The sequence below is a fragment of the Melanerpes formicivorus genome, unplaced genomic scaffold (genome assembly GCF_026170545.1).
Source record: "Melanerpes formicivorus ecotype bairdi unplaced genomic scaffold, bMelFor1.0.p_v2 SCAF_17, whole genome shotgun sequence".
Taxonomy (NCBI): Eukaryota; Metazoa; Chordata; class Aves; order Piciformes; family Picidae; genus Melanerpes; species Melanerpes formicivorus.
Genome location: NW_027142369.1, coordinates 7,638,305 through 7,656,336, shown reverse-complemented (window position 1 = coordinate 7,656,336; position 18,032 = coordinate 7,638,305). Strand labels below are relative to the sequence as shown.

Genomic DNA, 18,032 nt, shown 5'->3' with positions numbered 1-18,032 from the left:
ATAAAGGAGGCATAGTCTTAGTCCCAAAATAATGCTGGTGATGTCATTAACAGGGAGGTGGTACAAAGACAGTGAGGACCAGAGAAGTAAAGGCCATAGATTTTTTAGTCCAAAGACTTCAAACTGAAAATATCTAATAGGAGAATTTTTTTCTTGCAAGTGCACTATTAAAAAAATAATGGTGTCATTATAATCCTTTTATGCAGTGACCCATGCAGAATTTTCTGTTCCTGGGCTGTGTTTCACTGAAAGCCTAATGGTTGTTTTCTCCTCAGAAATTTTGGTCATCTCACACATTTGTGCTTTATACTTATACTGACAGCACTTGCATTTGGCAAAGGACAATTTTCTGCTATAGAAGGCCAAGTACACAGGAATGTGAATCATTTAAGCTTGTGTTTTTAAATACTTAAGTGCTGGCAGTATTCCCAAGCTATGGTATTAAAATGCTGGAGAGCAACAGAAACAGGAATCACAGAGACTTTTGGTTTTGTGAACGTTAAATGTGGTTGCTGAGCTCCTGAGGGCTTTGTTTTTACTAACTATTTCCTACAAGTGGATTGGTGTCAGCTGTTAGCCACACCAATTCACTTGTGAATGCTTGTGTTTTAGGGACGTATTTTGTGCATTTTAAAATCCAAAAACATTGCAAGTGTGACTAGTGCAACTCAGCAACCTTGTTGTTAACTTTCAGGAGTCTCTGAAAATGGTAAAGCCTTTACTTTGGATTTTGTAACACCCATGTAAACTGCACTTAACTCTGTTCAGGTACGGTGTTGCAGTTCAGGACTTTGCCAGCAGTTGGAGGAGTGGCCTTGCTTTCTTAGCGGTCATAAAAGCAATAGACTCTACTTTGGTAGATATGAAGCAAGCACTGGAGAAATCGGCTCGAGAAAACCTGGAGGATGCTTTCAGCATAGCGCAAAATAAATTGGGTGTTCCTCGGCTCCTAGAACCAGAAGGTAAAATGCCTACATCAACTTTGTTGGACAGCATTCAAACTATAATGAATTCATTACTATTGCATTGTGATACCTACCAAAATCCTCCCTGTGAACAGGCTGATGATGCAAGCAGTGTTTTGGGCTGATTGGTAAGAGCAATAAAAATTGATCACTGGCTTATAGTTGTATGCTTCCAGTCCTGTTTGTAGGCTCCTTGGTAGGAGAGATTTTACCATCATTTTAGGTGTGTACACTGGTTCTGGTTATTGTTTAGATGCTATGTGACATCTGCAGGTGTTAATCACCACCCAGTTGTGCTGAGAGCTGTGTGTTACAGTGCACCATTCTGAAATGCCTACAACCTGCAGAGACTAAATGTCAGTTAAGGATGACGTGTGTAAGCCTGCCGTACTAGCGGAATGGGTAGATAACTATTCAAATGTATTTGCATCTCCCAATGTTTCCTTACAGTGCATATACACACACACACGTATATGTAAACATAAGCACATACATGTTTTTATATATATACAAAAAGGAACGTCTTACAGTGTTTCTGACTGAGCTCTACATGACAAGTGTTAGGCCTTGATTTTATGATTGAAGCACAGGTAGGATATTTCTGCTTTCATGGGTCACCTGTTAGAAGACTGGGCAATTCTGCTAAAAATAAACCTCTGTAGTGTCACTCAACAAGATCACTGTCTAGTAACAACAACATAAATGACAGTATGAAGGTGGATGTAAAGGGATGCTGATCAAGCTTCAGTATGTGTTTGGAAATAGGAAAAAATCAATGTGAGTAGGATGATGAGAACTCTTTCAAGTAGCATCAACAATGAAAAGTATTTCTCTTAACTGTCAGAAAAAGGGAAGCATTTGTAGCTGTTATTTCTCTTATCATAAAGGCAAGATAAAATGTCTGATGATCTGTTCCTCTGCCATTGTGCTTTAAAATTGTGTGTGCTCAAGACAGCTATGTGTTTCTGTAGATATCATGGTGGAATCACCCGATGAGCAGTCAATTGTGACATATGTGGCGCAGTTTCTGGAGCACTTCCCGGAGCTGGAAGGGGTATGTGTTTACTGCTACGTTACGTCATGTTTTTAATGGGCTTTGGTGTACTTCATCAAGTCAAACATTGTTGTATTTATCTTCTAGATTTCTTTCTAAGATATTAAAAATAAACCATAAACTCAGGTGTAATGTTCTACACTTTTGTTTAATCCAGTGAAATCAGCAATTCCTAAAATGGTTTAGGTAGAGTTGTGTGTTTAAATGCTTTACATCCAGTTATAACTTTCAGAGGTTAGATCTGCTTACACAGGACTCAACTACTTTTCTATGTTAGTCTTAAATAAGGCTGAATTTTAGCCCTTCTTCTATGATGATTCATTGAACTTTAAATTTCATTTTGACTTCTATCTTCTCAAGTTTGAGGAATACAGTCTGTCTGAATTTAGCACGTATCAGACACCAGAAGCTGACTTGTTAGTGCAGGCAGTCAAAAGCACTCATTGTAAGCATGGTAAACTGCAGCTTGAAGGACTGGGACTCCGTTGCACACTTTAGAAAAAATAAAGAATTGAGGGACTGATAGTGTCATAGATTGACAAAGGTCTTCTGGAGAAACAGAGGATAAACTTATGGAAGAATTACAGAATAGGAGATGGAGAACTTGGAGGAAAATTGGAAGTCCCAGGAACTGGAAGAGAGATCCTCATAAATTGAAAAACAGTCCTGGAACTGCTTGTGCTTCCAGCAAAGTTAGTTCCAAATAGTGGTTTTGGTTTGAAAGGAGATCCAAGGGACTCAGTGTCTCTTGAGTATCTGGGTAAGTTAAGTTTTGGTGCTAGAGTACATGTACATAAATGATGGCTCCTACACCTCATATTTCTTAACTGACTGTTCCAGTTGATACTTCTTTTGTAGCTTATAAATTTGGTGAGCATTACTAAAGTCACTGGAATTATTATAGAATTGTTATTAGGTTAGATTAACAATAAGATTTGTTTGCATTAAACTTATGGGCATTTTAATGGACAAAGAAAACATCTACTTTATATTTTTAATACAATCTGTTGGAATGGAATCATCCAGTACATTACTATATTTCATGGTGGATTTAGTGGACAGGTTAGTTTTATTATAATCCCAGGGCATGGGAGTGTGTCAAAAAGCCAAGTCAGCTGTCTCCCCAGGTGCAGCAGGGAGTGATGAATGCATTAACAACTGAGGAGTAGGCTTGTCTGCATTCTAATCTTCCTGTACAAGTGGCTTCTTGATGTTGAACTTTGTTCAAGTCACTTGACTTCCCAAAATGGTTTTCCTGCTTTCAATATAAGAGAGTGCATTAATTGGCCATTCACAAGGTAATGGGGTGAAGGGCTAGGTAGCTACCCTTTTTGTAGTGTTTGGGAAAAGTAAAATGATATCTGAGGTACTATTTATCTCCTAATGGTATCCTCACTTTTAGGAAGACTTTACAGATCCTGACAAGGAGCTTCCAATTGAGTCCACATATGTCCGCATCAAGGACACACCTTCAGAAAAGGAAGGCAAGATACTGATTTTAAGTGAAAGTGACGAAAACATGTATACTGTTAACCATGAAATGAGTCATCCTGCTCCTCCAAAGGTTCATATTCATGACACCCCTGAGATAATCCCATCAGAAAATGCTGCTGAAAAATGTAATGGAAAATTGAGTCAAGTGTTAGGTGATTTGCAGGAAACATCTGAAGAGGAGCCTCAGAGGCCTACCTCACTGAAGATTACTGGATCTGTCAGTTTTGAGTCCAATTCCTCTTGGGAGGTTCTAAGTGATAAATTGATGCCACATGAAGGAAGCATATCTGATGATCCATTGAAACAGAATGATGACCTTTCTCCAGCTGTTCTGACAAATCAGAAGAATTCTGTAGACTCTTTTGAAGACTACTCTGAAGAATTAACTAAAGAAACCTCTACTGAATATGATAATGAAACTAAGAGCCTCTCAGCCAATACTTCTTCTCTGAGTCCATTATCCTGGACTTCAGGTATACTTACAGATGAATCTATAAATAAAGTAGAAGAGAGCAAACCACAGACTTCAATTCTTTTACCAGAAGATACCTCAAAACAAGAAGACACGCATAAGTATGTTCTTCATCTAAATGAAGAGACAGTGAAAATTCCAGAAAATGAAGATACAGAGCAATCACCTGTCTTTGAGACAACAGAAACTAACCATTGTTCAATGAACCTTGAAAGCCAAGAACTATCTACACAGAATGAAACATCTGATGACTCTCTGTCAGATGTACCTAAAAATCCTGACGATCTGGACAGCTGTGATGAAATTGAGTCTTCAACTGAAGTGCTGTCCAGTTCTTCAAAAGTATCCGTAATACCCCACGATCTCTTTTATTATCCACATTATAATGTTCCCATATCAGCAGTTTTGAATGCTTACCTTGAGCCTTGTATTGAAGATTATGATACTAGAAATGACAGAGCTTCTTCTGAAACAATAACTGATAGTTTACATGAAGAGGGCTTATTAGAAGAGAACTGCAAAGAAGATGTTCCAGAGCCAGACTTAGAGGATAAACTAGGTGTCCCTTCATCAGAAATGGATACTGAGAATGATGAGGGGGAAACAACAGATATTGACAGTCCCATGGATTCTTCTGCAGAAAAAGAAGTGCCATTACTAGTAGGGGAAGAGTTAGAAACTGAACAATTTAGCAAAAAGGCCACCAACCTTGAAGATTCCTCTATTCCACAGCATCCTGAGGTATTTTATATTTTGATTACTAGCATTGGTTTTTATATATATGGAGGTTTTGCATCTGACCTCAAGGTTTTAATTTGCTTTCATTTTGCAGCACTTTGGAGAAATGTGTAAAATGTATTTGTTTTCTCATCGGGTAATGCTGTTTGCCACAGCCCTCTACTGGAATAAATGGAACTGCAGATCCCTGACATTAACGTAGAAAATAAGCCCTACTGCTAAGAGTACTGCAAATATGTGAATTTTAATTATGATTTAAAGTAGTTTGAGGCTCCTGTATAATCCCTAGGCATAAAAGATTATCACAGAGGGTGTTTCTAATAATTTGTAATGATCTTAACAGAAAGTAGTGCTGCTGGTACAGAAAAGATACAGGCAAAGCTACTTTTTATCTGAATCCAAGTAAGTTTGCCTACAAAAACTTAAACCAATTTGAGTAGCATAAATTACATGGCTAAAATGAAGGCTTGTCTACACTGGAAGAGGATAAAGGGAGGGTGTTCAGTAATTATTCTGTGTGTTTGGTTTAGGCAATTTGCAGTGTTTTTCAGAAATGAGTGTCCATTTAATGTTGCTCTACATGTTGCTTGGACATGTTGGTCCTGACAACAGAGTAATGAAGTCAGTTTGCTGTTAGCTTCAAAGAGTGATTGGGAATAATTTCAGAGTCATGTCATGTCATGTCATGACTTTGTCTAAAAAAGAACTGACAACTAATTGCATGTGGAATTGATGATACTATATCACTCAATGTATCGAAAAGTATTCTCAAGAAATTAATTGCTGTTTATTCTCTTCAGTAAGACTCTCCGTCTTGTACTAAATTCAGTTTAGCGTCTCAGTAGGCTGTACCACTAAGACATTTGGAACAGTGGAGAATCAGAATCTAATGTAAAATCTTTCTTGATTTCAACAGGCCATAGTAGAACATCTAGAGGATTTATCAATAGCCATAGAGAGACCAGAAAAAAATAGTAATAGGGAGGAAGAAGGGGAAAATACGATCAAAACAGAAGACTTGCAGATCTTGGAAGTTGCCGCTTCCTCTCTGCCACAAGATAAACTGGAAGAAATTGCTGATTGTCAGGAATTTACCAGGTATTCCACATTAACTTTTTCTTAGATACACCTAATTGTTATGAATGCCTAGTCTTTTCAAGTGTGTCTTATCCACTGGATGTTCCTTGTAGGCTTCTTTTAGGAGCAGTGTATTGCGACTCATGGGCTTCTTCCTGTGTTTCTCATAAATGTTTAGGGTGGTTCAGTGCCAATGGGACTTCATTTGATATTACTGTGCAATTTTGCTTTACAAAATCCAGTGGAACCGCGTGCATTTTGAATGTGGCAGTGTTATGATTGTTTTTTTCCAACAGAGTGTTTTGTAGTATAGATGAGGTAATCCATGTGCATTGTGACGGCATGTAGAAGTGTGACAATGATTCCTTCCAACAGACATTGGATTTTTTTTTGTCTCTGAAGAAATTGAATGAGATTGTGGTAGGCTGACCTTGCCTGGCCACCAGGTGCCCATGAAGCCACTCTCTCACTGCCCATCCTCAGCAGGATGCAGGGACAAAAGAAGATGAAAAACTCATAGAACTCAACAAGCATGATAGTTGCTTCAGAGACAAATGCCTTGATGAAGAGCATGTGTGTCCCACTCAGCCAGCTTCCTCATTTCTTTTATTTTTATGGCTGATCACAACATTGTAGGGTATGGAAAATCACTGTGCTTAGTTTGGGTCAGCTGTCCCAGCTGTGTCGTCTCCCAGCCTCTTGCCCAGCCTCAGCCTACTGGCCTTTGGGGCATGGAGGATTTGATGCTGTTCAGACACTGCTGAGCAATGACTGAAACACTGGTGTGTTACCATCTCTGCTCCAGCAACAAGCACAAAGCACTGCACTGTAAATAGGGCTGCTGTGGGGAGAGTTAACTGCAGACACAGGACAGAGACACTAGGCTAATTTTACTCCTTTCACTTCTGTTCCCTTTTATGTTCTCAGCTATTGTACTTGAGTGGGATGTGAACAGTAATTCATTGGTTCTTATCACTAGCGCTCTAATGAATTTGATAAACATTTTCTCTATTAAAAAAACATCATTTCCTTCAAGCTTTCTGTTCCCTGCAGGGTCTGTCAATGATGTCAAGGTGCAAAAAACCTATCAAGTACCATTTTTTTGGAAAAGATTGCAATTTCAGCCTATCAATTTTTTTATCGTGGGTCTGATTTTCCCAAACCTGTTTCTACTGATAAATTCCAGACCGTGCATACAAGAATCCATTTTTGTCAGTTTGTATAGCTTAAAACCAGCATGTTTAATCACAGGAGCTCTCTTTGAAGTCAAAACGAAGCGTAGCTTTATGACATTAAAAACATTGCTTTTACATCCATTTCAGAAACAGTGACAGTGATTCCAACCTTTATCTCCGGAAAAGATCTCCTAATACTTCTGAAGAGGTAAGGATGCAGAAATTCACCTGACATTGTTTCTCTGTTTCTCTTAAACTCCAAAAGTTCACATACTGTAGAAGGGTCTGCTCTCTCTGTAAATCTCTGTAATAATATGAAAGCTTGGGATTTCTAACAATTTTAGTGCCAAAACCAAGCACAGCTGAAAAGCTTTACTGGGCTCTCCTAAATAGAGGGAATGCATCTATACTGAACCTTGAACAATCCGCAAAGGACTACCTAATACTACAATTCAATCTATCATAATTTTGAGGCTTGCTTCATCATAACTATATAGCTGCAATATTTCAGTTCTTTGATGCTGCCTTTATTTTCTGCTCCAAGTGTTTTTTAGTTTGTGTATTCTTTGTATGTATGTTGGTGTCCTGGTCATAGCCCTGCAAAAATGGTGGATGTCTCCTGAAGTGCACTTTCTAGGAAAGATTGGGTCTTTCCCTTTCCTCCATACTAGCAGTGTATTATTATAGGGTGTTATGTAATATGCATTGTATTATCTCAACAGCAGCAGCTAACCCTAAAAGAATTCTAGTTGTAGGGTGAAGCTGCATCTTTAATATCACATATAATTCATACTGGTTTCTTGAGAACATACTATGAACCTTAGCTCTGGATTTTTCTTTTCAAGTCAGCAGCAGCAATCTGGGCAGGCTGAGCAAGAACAGGAATATGGCTCTTTTCAGCACAAACCAAAATTTTGATTGTCGCGGAGTTTCAAAGAAATGCTGCCACCAATGTTCAATGAAACAAGTTTCACACAGATGCTTTTTTGCAATGCTGTCAGTGCTACTAGAAATCTGTATGAATGAGGGGATCTTTATTCAACTGAATGACAGCAGTTGAAAGCAAAAAATTCTTCTGATTTCACAATTCTTTCTTTTTCTGTGTGCATACCAGACTGCAGTGGATATGCTGTCAGGGAATAAGTTTGTAAGCACACTTTCATCTTATCTGAGCAAATTACATAAAATACACAAACAATTACCACTTTTGTGAGATGCCACATCTTATTTTTCTAATATAATCTGTTCCTTTTTTTTTAAGGAAACCTCTGGTGCAAGTGAACAGAAGATGACAGCTACGGGTGAAAATCCATTAATCGTCAGGTAAGTCATTATCATTCAAACAAAGCAAGGAATCCATTAACTCCTAGGTACTTCTAACAATTTTATAAAGGGATATTACAATTAATTCTAATGGTAGAGGCTGACAGGATATCTTGTGTAATGGCTTGAAGTCCATACTTCCCACAGCTGTTAGATACAAAACTTTATTGCTTGAACTCCCCATTGACTAAAATGCTTTTCCTTGATTTGAAAGATTCATCTTCCTAAGCAAGACTGTGAACACTTTACCCACATGCTGGATATTTCAGACCAAGAAAAGAGTGGGAGGACTTCAAATTTGAGGTCCTTTGGCAGTGATGGCACTTTACAGGTTTAGAAGACTGTCGAGACTGTTTAGTGTGGTCAGTGCTGGAGAAAGATGATACTTTGGTGAAGTCGTGGCCTCTCTTAGAGCACCCACGAGTTTCTGTAATCTGTGTGTGAGTTTAGACCTAGGGTAATGGATCCTGAATGCAGAATGTGTATCCCTTTGCTATTAGGGTCTTAATATCTATACAAACAAGGATTGCTTTAGGTCTTCCCTCTCTGTGATACTGAGTAATACCTCTATTTTACTTCTAGTTAAAATGACAGTTGCATTTCAATATGAAAAACACACAAAATATTACTGGGATCCAGTGTTTAGGTCTCATGCTTGTGTTAAAAAACATACGTGATAGCAGTCACAGTTACATTTGCAGACTGCTGATACTGAGCAAGTTTTATGTGATACTCACCTATAGTATAGCATCTGAGCAAGTAGGATGCTAGAAGCCAGAAAAAAAGGCTTGTTAAAACAGGCCAAAACCCAGTTTTCTCAAAAAGCAGATTTAAAAAAAAAGAAGTGTAGCAGTGAGTGATTCACATAGTATTATACATTTATAACATGAGTTATAAATTTGTAACATAAGTAATGATTTTATAACTCATTTTATAACATGAGTGCACCATCATGTACCTTTCCCAAGAAGACCCTCTCTTGTCTTTATGAGAGCTCAGTGGTCCATGCAGAATTCATTGGGCTTTGTCCTTAATGAACTGAATCTGGAATTTTGGAAAGTTGGAATTCTGGAGTCTTGGAGTCTTGGTCCTTTTCTGCTCAGTGTTGTAGCATTTGACATGAGAAGCTCTGAAAGCAGATGATTTGCGGAAAGTCTATCAGGCAGAGACAGTGTGTAAAATCATGGAAATGTGATATGTGTTCCCCAGATCAACACATATCTGAGTATCAAAGAGCATCTTTTTGACTGGTGGAAATCACCTTACATCAAAGGATTGTACTGTAAAGGCACATAGTTAAACTACCTGATAAGTTGTCCAGAGTTTTCAGAGGATTTATTGTTATTTGCATTAACTCTTAAGAGAACAAACTGCTTAAGCCCTTTATGCACCTCCTAGACTAGAATAGACTCCAACTGACTAGACTGAAATGCTTTGTCAAACTGCTGTCTTTTAGTCCACACTCTGATCATCACAGTAAATATTAACAGTAAGTGGGTTTTGATCTTTTTCCTGCCTCTTACGAAATTTTCTCCTGTTTTCAGGAAGAGAAAGGACTCGGAACCAAGTGAGACTCCAGCACCAACTCATGAGATTATGATTTTTGAGCAGCCTGAGCTATTTTACTTCATCATTTTCTTCTGGGTGCTGGTCTACTGCCTTTTGCTTCTTCCACAGCTGCTTAGCAACAAAGTTTGATCTCTGTGAGGTGTGAAAAATAAAGGATGCTGGCTAGATTGCTTTGTGTATCTGCATATGAGTATGTAACTTCAGGTGAAGCACAAACAGAAATGTAGGACCTGGTATTTGTGTCTTTTATCAGGCTGCCCTTAATTCCTCTACTGCTGTGCTCTGACAGTGTCTAGGCACATTTTATATGATGATAATTTTGTAAATATATATAAAAATTACCTGATTTAGTAGACGCGATTTTGTACATTTGTGCCTTGCTTTATAAGATGCTAAATAAAACCAGATAATTATCAGTAGAAATATCAACAATTCAGAGCTCTAGTCTTCAAAAATAATTCTTCTGGCTTCATTTACTTGTGTAGGGTCTGACAGCTGTGGAAGAGCAGTGATATTGACTTGCCTATGAATGTGACACACTTGCAAGGCTAGGAATGCCATAGGAATTCCATTTTCGATGGAATTCTTTGAGAGAGCTGGAGGCAGAGTAGAGCTGCAGGTGCTGGAACAGACTTACCCCAGTAATTGATTGTAATTCCTATGGCAATCCAGCAGAGCAACAAAATCAAGCTGAGGGGTTCATTTCAGTAAGGGAGACTGGTGCTTTTAGAATTTAAATTACTTTTCACCCTACACCTTTTGTTATGTTTAATCTTCAGGAATAGGCTGGGTGTGGAGAAACATGAGGAACATACATGCTAGCTGCTTCTTAGGAGGGATCATACAGGAAATCTCATCCCAGAAAATTCTCTAGGGAATACTGAAGAAATAACACTTTTTATATGTTGCTCGTGGTGTCCATCTTTGAAAAGATGTTCAGGAAGGTTAATAGTTCTGTCAGAAACAGATACTCTGGTTTTGGTCTTGCTTTTTTAAAAAAGTAACTCACTACTTCTGAGGTTGCTTCTCCTTTTCTGTGCTGCTTTCAGGTACCAGATCACATGAAGATTCCTTAGTTCAGCTGAAAACTAATCCAGGGCAAAGATACACTTTATGCTAAACCAAAACATTTAACTTTCATTTGATATAAATTATGAAATTCCTCCGTTTGTGAAATACATACGGACACATCATCATATAGGGCAATTTATTTGCAGGTATTTAAAACCTGTTTATAGTCATGTTATCTGCTGGGGTGATCCTAACTGTCCATCACACTTCACTCTTCTTTGTAAGCTTTTTGTTTCCCTGGGATTTTTCTTATGAGATGCAGTTGTTAGAATTCAGCAGTGCACAGCAGGAGATCTTAAGCACTGAAGATAAAACTCTGAACCTCTTTCAGTCAACAGACAGCTGAAATGTTTCCTATTCTCTCCTGTCACTGTTGACATGAGATGGATTCACCCCATGAACCTAAAAATAAGACCCTTTGTGCTTGGTAATGATTGGATCCAATCTTCCCAACTTAATTCAGTCTAAATCAATATAAGTAAAAAAATAGTCTTTCATCTTGCTGATTAAAATGTTCAGCATTTTGAGTGATCTAAATCTGTGACACATAAATCTGTTTGTGCTTGTTGATGACAGTCATACTTCCTTCCAAAGGAAAATCTTTATTAGAACTTTTGAAAATGTTTCCATGAAGTAGGCAAAACTTTCATGCTGAAAAGTTAGTGCTTTTTCTCTGAAAAAATAAAACAAAATACAAGACACTTCATATCCTTATCCTGAAAAACAGTGAATACCAGGCTGAGGTATGGCAGCTGTTTAATAGCAGCAAGTAGCAATGTAGATTAGTTTGAAGCAAAAGTGTTGGTAACTCTTTATTAGGTGCCATTCTTTATAGGCTCATTTAGTTTATGACAACTCTTTCTGAGCCTTTGTATCTTGCTCTCTGGTTCTTCCATGTTTCTTAGTCTCCATCAAAGATTATCTGGAGCTGGATTACAGTCTCTTCATAAAACTTTACAGCTATCAAAGCTCAATCAAATAACGTAAGATCCCTCTGTCTTCTCTTTTACCTCATAACAAAGTTAATCACAATGAAGAGGTCTTTGGATGTCTCATCTAAACAACTGAGATCCATATATAATAGAAAAATAAATAGGAATGCACTGATACTGACAACTTCATTATACAATATTTTCTTCCAAGAGGGAGAAAACCCAGGGTTTTCTTTCTTATCTCCCACTGATGAACAGTGATTGAAACAGAGAAATGAGCAGTTTATTTTTTTTTTTATCATCTTGTCTAGTGCTTAAACTGATGTAACACTTTCTTGTCTAATCCATTAAGAGATGGATATTGTTTCTTCCATGCCATATAGATGAAAAAACACTAAATTAGTCCATGATATTTGCCATATGTGGGGTTGGTTGCTTGTGTTTTTGCTGTAACAGAAGCAGTCTACCTTACTCAACCATTCCATGGGTAAGAAAATCCAAGGTAGAGAGCTAAGAGTGATTACACTGGTATAGTCAACTGTGCATGAAAAGAGCCTGAACTCTTCCGGAGGCTAGCCATTACTTGGAACTGCAAAAAATTACATCTGCATAAGCAGCAGCTTTGTCCATTTAAACTGACTTGTGCATGCCTGAAACTCTTCCACGTTGCAAGATCCAATCCCTCAGTGCAAGTGCCCTTGCTTCTAGTTGGTCTTTGTGTCCTATTCTGAGCTTATGGTCTAAAAGCCTGACTGTGAAGCATTCGCTATGGCAAAGCCTGTTTTAGCTTGCTGGCTAGAGGTCTGCCTTGAAATAGGAGAGGTTTTAAAGACTGGTGGAGAATCTTACCATCTATCCATTTTCCAACAGAAACATGCACTATCTGAATATGGAAGCTTTTCCTCATTTTTTGCCTAGGTTTTTGAAAAATGCTGAGCTTGAGCTGCCTGCATTTGATTTAGCAGCAGAATTCAGATACACAAGGGTACCAACCTGTTAAGACCATTTCTAACCCCCATTGTTCTTGGCCAAATGTGTGGGTAGCAGAGTATTGTCAGCTGTAGGTGTCAGGGAGTGTTTGAGGATCACTGCATAAAGGATGTTTGGTGTTCCCAGAGCACCATTAAAGACTGAGAGACAGCTGTAGCAGGATGATTCAATGTTACTGTAATGTAACTTAAAGGCAAAGTGTTTCATTATGATTTTACAGAAAGTGCAAAGAAAAGATACTGTATTAAAACAGAACCCTGCTAAACATATATGGGGCAGATGTCTTAGAGCTGAAGAAATGAGTTAAACAGTCACATAATCTACAAGCTGAATTGAATATAGCTTTTCCTAAATTGTAGGAAACGATCAGTGCAAAAAGAGCAAGCACAGATTACAGTAAAAAAAATGACAATCACTTTTTAATGCCATGAATATTTTTGATGGATTGAGCTCTATAATGTATTTTTATTGCGTTTCTAGATTGTAATAAATGTGTCTACAGAATTTTATGCAAAGCTTGAGAGTTCAGCTGTTTTAAAATGATTTTTTTATATAGCAGTGATTATTTTATCTATATATTTAATAGAAATATTTTAAGAGTACCTGTAAAAATCCATGTATGTGATAGGATTATTTATTAATTATGACTCATGAGAATGAATATTCAGCTATGCATCTGTTGTGTCATCCATTTGAAAACTGGAAACTGGGATCAAAAAGAGTTTTTAATGAACAGGAGACCTGAAAAACATCAGAAGCGATTGAATGCAATTGTGTGATTCTTAAAGCTGCATAGCAGGATCTCATTTTGTGATGTTAAACTTCCAGCTGAAGTTGCAAAATATTCTGAGTGATTAAGCTACTTTCTTCCATTAAAACTTCCTGAGGCTGAAACTTCTATATGTTGATATTTGGTGTCTAAACACACTTAAATCCTTTACATTACCTGGAGACTCTCAATTCATTCCAGTTCAGTATGACTGTGACTTCTTTACCTAAGAAGTACTCCACTGAGTTTATGGGGGGGCATGCAATACCCAGCGGGTATTTTAGGGTTTTCTGCACCAGTCCCCAGAGAATCGAAGCTTTAGAAGATTATTTTGGCCACTGTATGTGGTATCTAACAAGATTATAGTTGTAATAGTGCATTATCACTTACCACTAGCTTTAAGTACTTGGAGACCCTTCTTGCCAAGCTCAAACTTTAATGCATCCAGTGATGTGTTCAGTTCCTCTACTTCTGTGGAAGTCAATACAGCACATCTGTGTGCTAAGCACACACTACAGGATCTGGCCCTGAGGACACTACATTGACATTAATCCCATAGGCCAGGAACTAGCTGAAGCCTATGCATTGCCCTTAGTGCCAGATCCCCTCAAATCCAATGTACACAATTACACTGACTTCAGTAAACCCCATTACATGCATAGCACTTTTTTGCCTAAATTCTGCAGGATCAACCCTCTCTTTCTTTTAGGAAGGTAACATTCACTTCCATGTTTGATTAAGAATACAGCAGTGGGAAATGAACAGCTGGAAGACAAGGATGAGATTACAGGCTGGGATGTGGCTGTGGAAGTTCCCAAACCACTGCAGCTGAAACCTCTTACCCTGACCATGGGTTGCCCACTGTCTTCCATTGAGCTAACAGGTAGTGGATCTGAAAGGAGGCAAAAAAACCTGAAGTTTTTGTATTTCCACATTGTGGAGTTTTTTGTGAGGTAAATAATATCAAATTCATCCTGTCAGCATACCACTGATAACAGTAATTTACAACTGCCCAACTTACTGTGTCTAAACAGGACTTGAAATGTGGCTTGTCCCAAGATTGTGAAGTGCATTTGCACATTAAATGATATGGAAAAGTCATATTCTAATGGCATAGCTTACTTACTCTGTCCATCACTTGACTCGACTCTTCCACTCAGTGACACTTTTGATGACTTTTCCAGGCAGCTGCTACTGCCAATGCTGGAAAACAAGAACCGTGTTACTTTCTCACCATAAAGAGAATGTCTAATTTTGTGTCTCTCGAAACACAGAATTGACTTCTAGGTCATTCATACACTTCATTCTTCATGAAGAGATTAAAAGGGGCAGTAAAAATAATTTTACCTCAGTGAGAAATGGTGAAACCTACCGTTCCAAGAAAGGCTAGATCCTGACCTTCACTGTTGTGTTCAGGTCAGGTAATATTTTATTCCCAGACTAGATTTCATTCCTTCCACTGGGCCTTCCTGGGATCTCCGATTCACAGAATACATTTGCTCAGTGTTTAAGGGCAAATTCAAACAGGGGGATCCTGATCCACACCCATTGCTAGACTGTAACATAAAATCACCATTGTTTTGTTAGAAATGACTGGTCTGATTGAAACCACAGACTTTCAAATTATATGCTGCTCATTTTTTTTTTTGAGAGAGAAACAATGCAGTCATGTTTTAATGCCAAATAGACAATTCAAACAAGGATTTTTATTTTAATAAAAATTAAACTTCTTTTATCTTGAACAAAACATAGTTTAGCAGGCATACTATTTCGTGCTATTCTACTCTTGGTGTGTAAAGAGCTGAAGAAAGTGTTCTACCCTGCCTGTTAAAGTTCTTCAGTTTAAAACGCAATCTGTAAAGCACTAGTTTGCTAAAGAGTTAATGAGAAACTTATATCGTGTAGAAAAAATTTGCAAGTAAAGAATGTAATGTTTAAAATACATGTTCTCTTTGGCAAGGGGTGAGGAATGATGGTTACTTGAAGAACAAATGCTGCAGGAATTTGAGTGGTATCAAAAGACATACTGAAGGAGATGCATTTTTGTGTACTTTCAAATACATTTCTTCTGAATGCTTTCAATCAGTGGTATGTACTGGATGTTTGCACTTGTTGCTCAAAGCTAATTTTTGTGAGAAAGAAATATATTCTTCTGTATAGTTGGTACACTAGAGAAGAAAATGTTTTCAGAAACTTACGCTGTAATAACAATAGTATTTACTAGTGAATAGTTCCACTTTATTTTATAAAGTGTCCAATTTTGAAATAAATGGACAGGCTTCCTGTACATAATCTGCTATCTGTGGGTTTGTCCTTGTCCTCCCAAGAAAAGATCTTCAAACACCTAATTTCAGGAGAGATCACCACGTTGTTATTTATTTATTCATTACATATTATAGATTATATATTTTATTTACGTATTTATTGATTTTCATGCCTAGAAACTATATTACCTTTTAAGCAGAGGAGATCTCAGTAAAGACAGCAAATTCATAAAGTGAAGTGTTTCCCCACCTACCCAAAAAGTGACTTCTAATTTTGAAGGAAGACTCTAAGCTTTTCTTTCAGTCAACAAAGAGAATGAATTTTTAATATTTAGAAAAGTGAAGATTTATTAATTTACTAATGCACAGAAGTTGGCATTATAGACAAGCCCTGGGCAAGCTTACCAAACAGTCGTGTGGAATTAGTCACTGTTCTTACAATTCAGTTCATCTGGCCTGCTTCTACATAAGTGTTTATACTTGCGGATTAGTAAATTACTGGGTGCAGTACTGATTTGTTTTTACTGTGTTCCCCTGTGTACACCTTAATTGTCTCTGCAGTATATGAGAAAAAAGGAAAATAAAAGTAGGACAGAGATGCAGTGCAGTTCAGAATCAGCCCCCTAATCCTGCTCATGAAAAACTAAATGAGAGAAACACAGCGAAAGAAAATAATCTTCTTCTCCAGTTTTATAAAGTTTGGTGGGTATCACGCTTTAGGAACTGCAATCTTTCCTCTGTTCCTTCTACAAAATCAGTCTCACATGCCTTCACTGGGTTTCTCATCACCACTGGAGTAGCTGGCACTTGCCTATTGAACCATTCTCCTCCACAGCTAAACCTCGTAGGCAGTAAGAGAATATTCATAATGTTGCTGAGAATTTGGAATATTTGGGCCCAGTTACTCTATAGATATATTCACATAATAATTTAGCTTGGAAGGGACCTCTAAAGGTCATCTAGTTCAACCTCCCTGTAATAAGAAGGGCCATCTTCAAAAAGATCAGGTTGCTCAAAGCCCTGCCCAACCTGACCTTGAATGTTTCCAGAGATGGGACATCCACCACCTCTTAATTACCATTACTTAAAAATCTCTAGATACAGTTTGAAACCAGTCAGTTTTACTGGTATCATGAGTAATACTGAAGTGGAAAACAAAATGTTTGTGATTTTAAAAAAATAAATTAGTGTAATATTTAATTTTTTTTTTTTTGCAAATGACCATATGGTTAGGAATTTGCAAGTAGACTGGGAGGGAGAGGTGAATTTCAAATATGCAAGACAGGTGACCTCAAAATGTGGGAGTAAGCTTTTACAAGAGTACGGGATTGAAACTTTAGTTCAAATTCAAACACAGTAAGAAAGGAATTGTTGGGTTTGATTTTTTTTAACTGCTCTGGGATAAAAGTAATTCTGATAGAAACTGCAAAAATAATCTCCCTCATTCTTGCTGTGTAAACAGTATTTTAGTATCTTAAAGGAGATGCATTTGTAGCGTAAGAAACATACCCCTCTGGATCATGACAGCAATGGAGACATGTACAAGGTTCATTTCAGGTAAGGAACTATAGGCACACCAACTACACGCTCTTCAGTTGGGTGGCATCCCAGACCCCCAGAGGATAACCTTTGGACATCATGCATATGTTGTGGCTGATAGTATTGTATACTGAAACCTTTGTTCTCTCTTCAATGCTTATCTTCCCTGATTTGTAAACAAAAACCAGCAGAGGCAGGAGTAACTTCAAGTTGCTGAACAGGTAACAACCAACCCTTTGAATCGAGATGTGATTTTTATTAAGACACTAAAATACAGACACTAAAATAATCTTTTCTTGAATTGCTGTTTCTATCCATGCTACATGGATTATTTCTGATCATGTCAATTGCAGTAATTCAGGAAATACCCTGTACTGACTAACTCCATTCCTTGGTTAGATGGTATAGTTCTGTGCCCTTGCCAAACTGTACACTTCACCTTGGAATATCATGTAATATGTAACCAGAGCAAAATGTGTAGCTCCATCTGCTGTAAATACTTCGAACTGATCATTTTGGCATTACTTTTTCATGGCTGATCTGTACCCTGGATAACTGGTACATCACTTTGCTAAGGGATATTTTCTGCATGCTAGCAAG

At 37.7% G+C, this 18,032-nt stretch overlaps 1 protein-coding gene across 1 annotated transcript in view; it reads left to right on the top strand.

The window, feature by feature from the left end:
• CLMN (calmin) overlaps nucleotides 1–15,921 on the top strand; it is a 77,235-nt gene extending 61,314 nt beyond the window's left edge. Inside the window, exons 7-13 of the mRNA XM_068148852.1 lie at nucleotides 769–962; nucleotides 1,937–2,019; nucleotides 3,422–4,726; nucleotides 5,640–5,821; nucleotides 7,123–7,183; nucleotides 8,237–8,298; nucleotides 9,843–15,921. Coding sequence (XP_068004953.1) covers nucleotides 769–962; nucleotides 1,937–2,019; nucleotides 3,422–4,726; nucleotides 5,640–5,821; nucleotides 7,123–7,183; nucleotides 8,237–8,298; nucleotides 9,843–9,996 — 2,041 coding nt within the window. The 3' untranslated portion in view covers nucleotides 9,997–15,921. The remainder of the gene's footprint in view (nucleotides 1–768; nucleotides 963–1,936; nucleotides 2,020–3,421; nucleotides 4,727–5,639; nucleotides 5,822–7,122; nucleotides 7,184–8,236; nucleotides 8,299–9,842) is intronic.
• The last annotated feature ends 2,111 nt before the right edge of the window (nucleotides 15,922–18,032 follow it).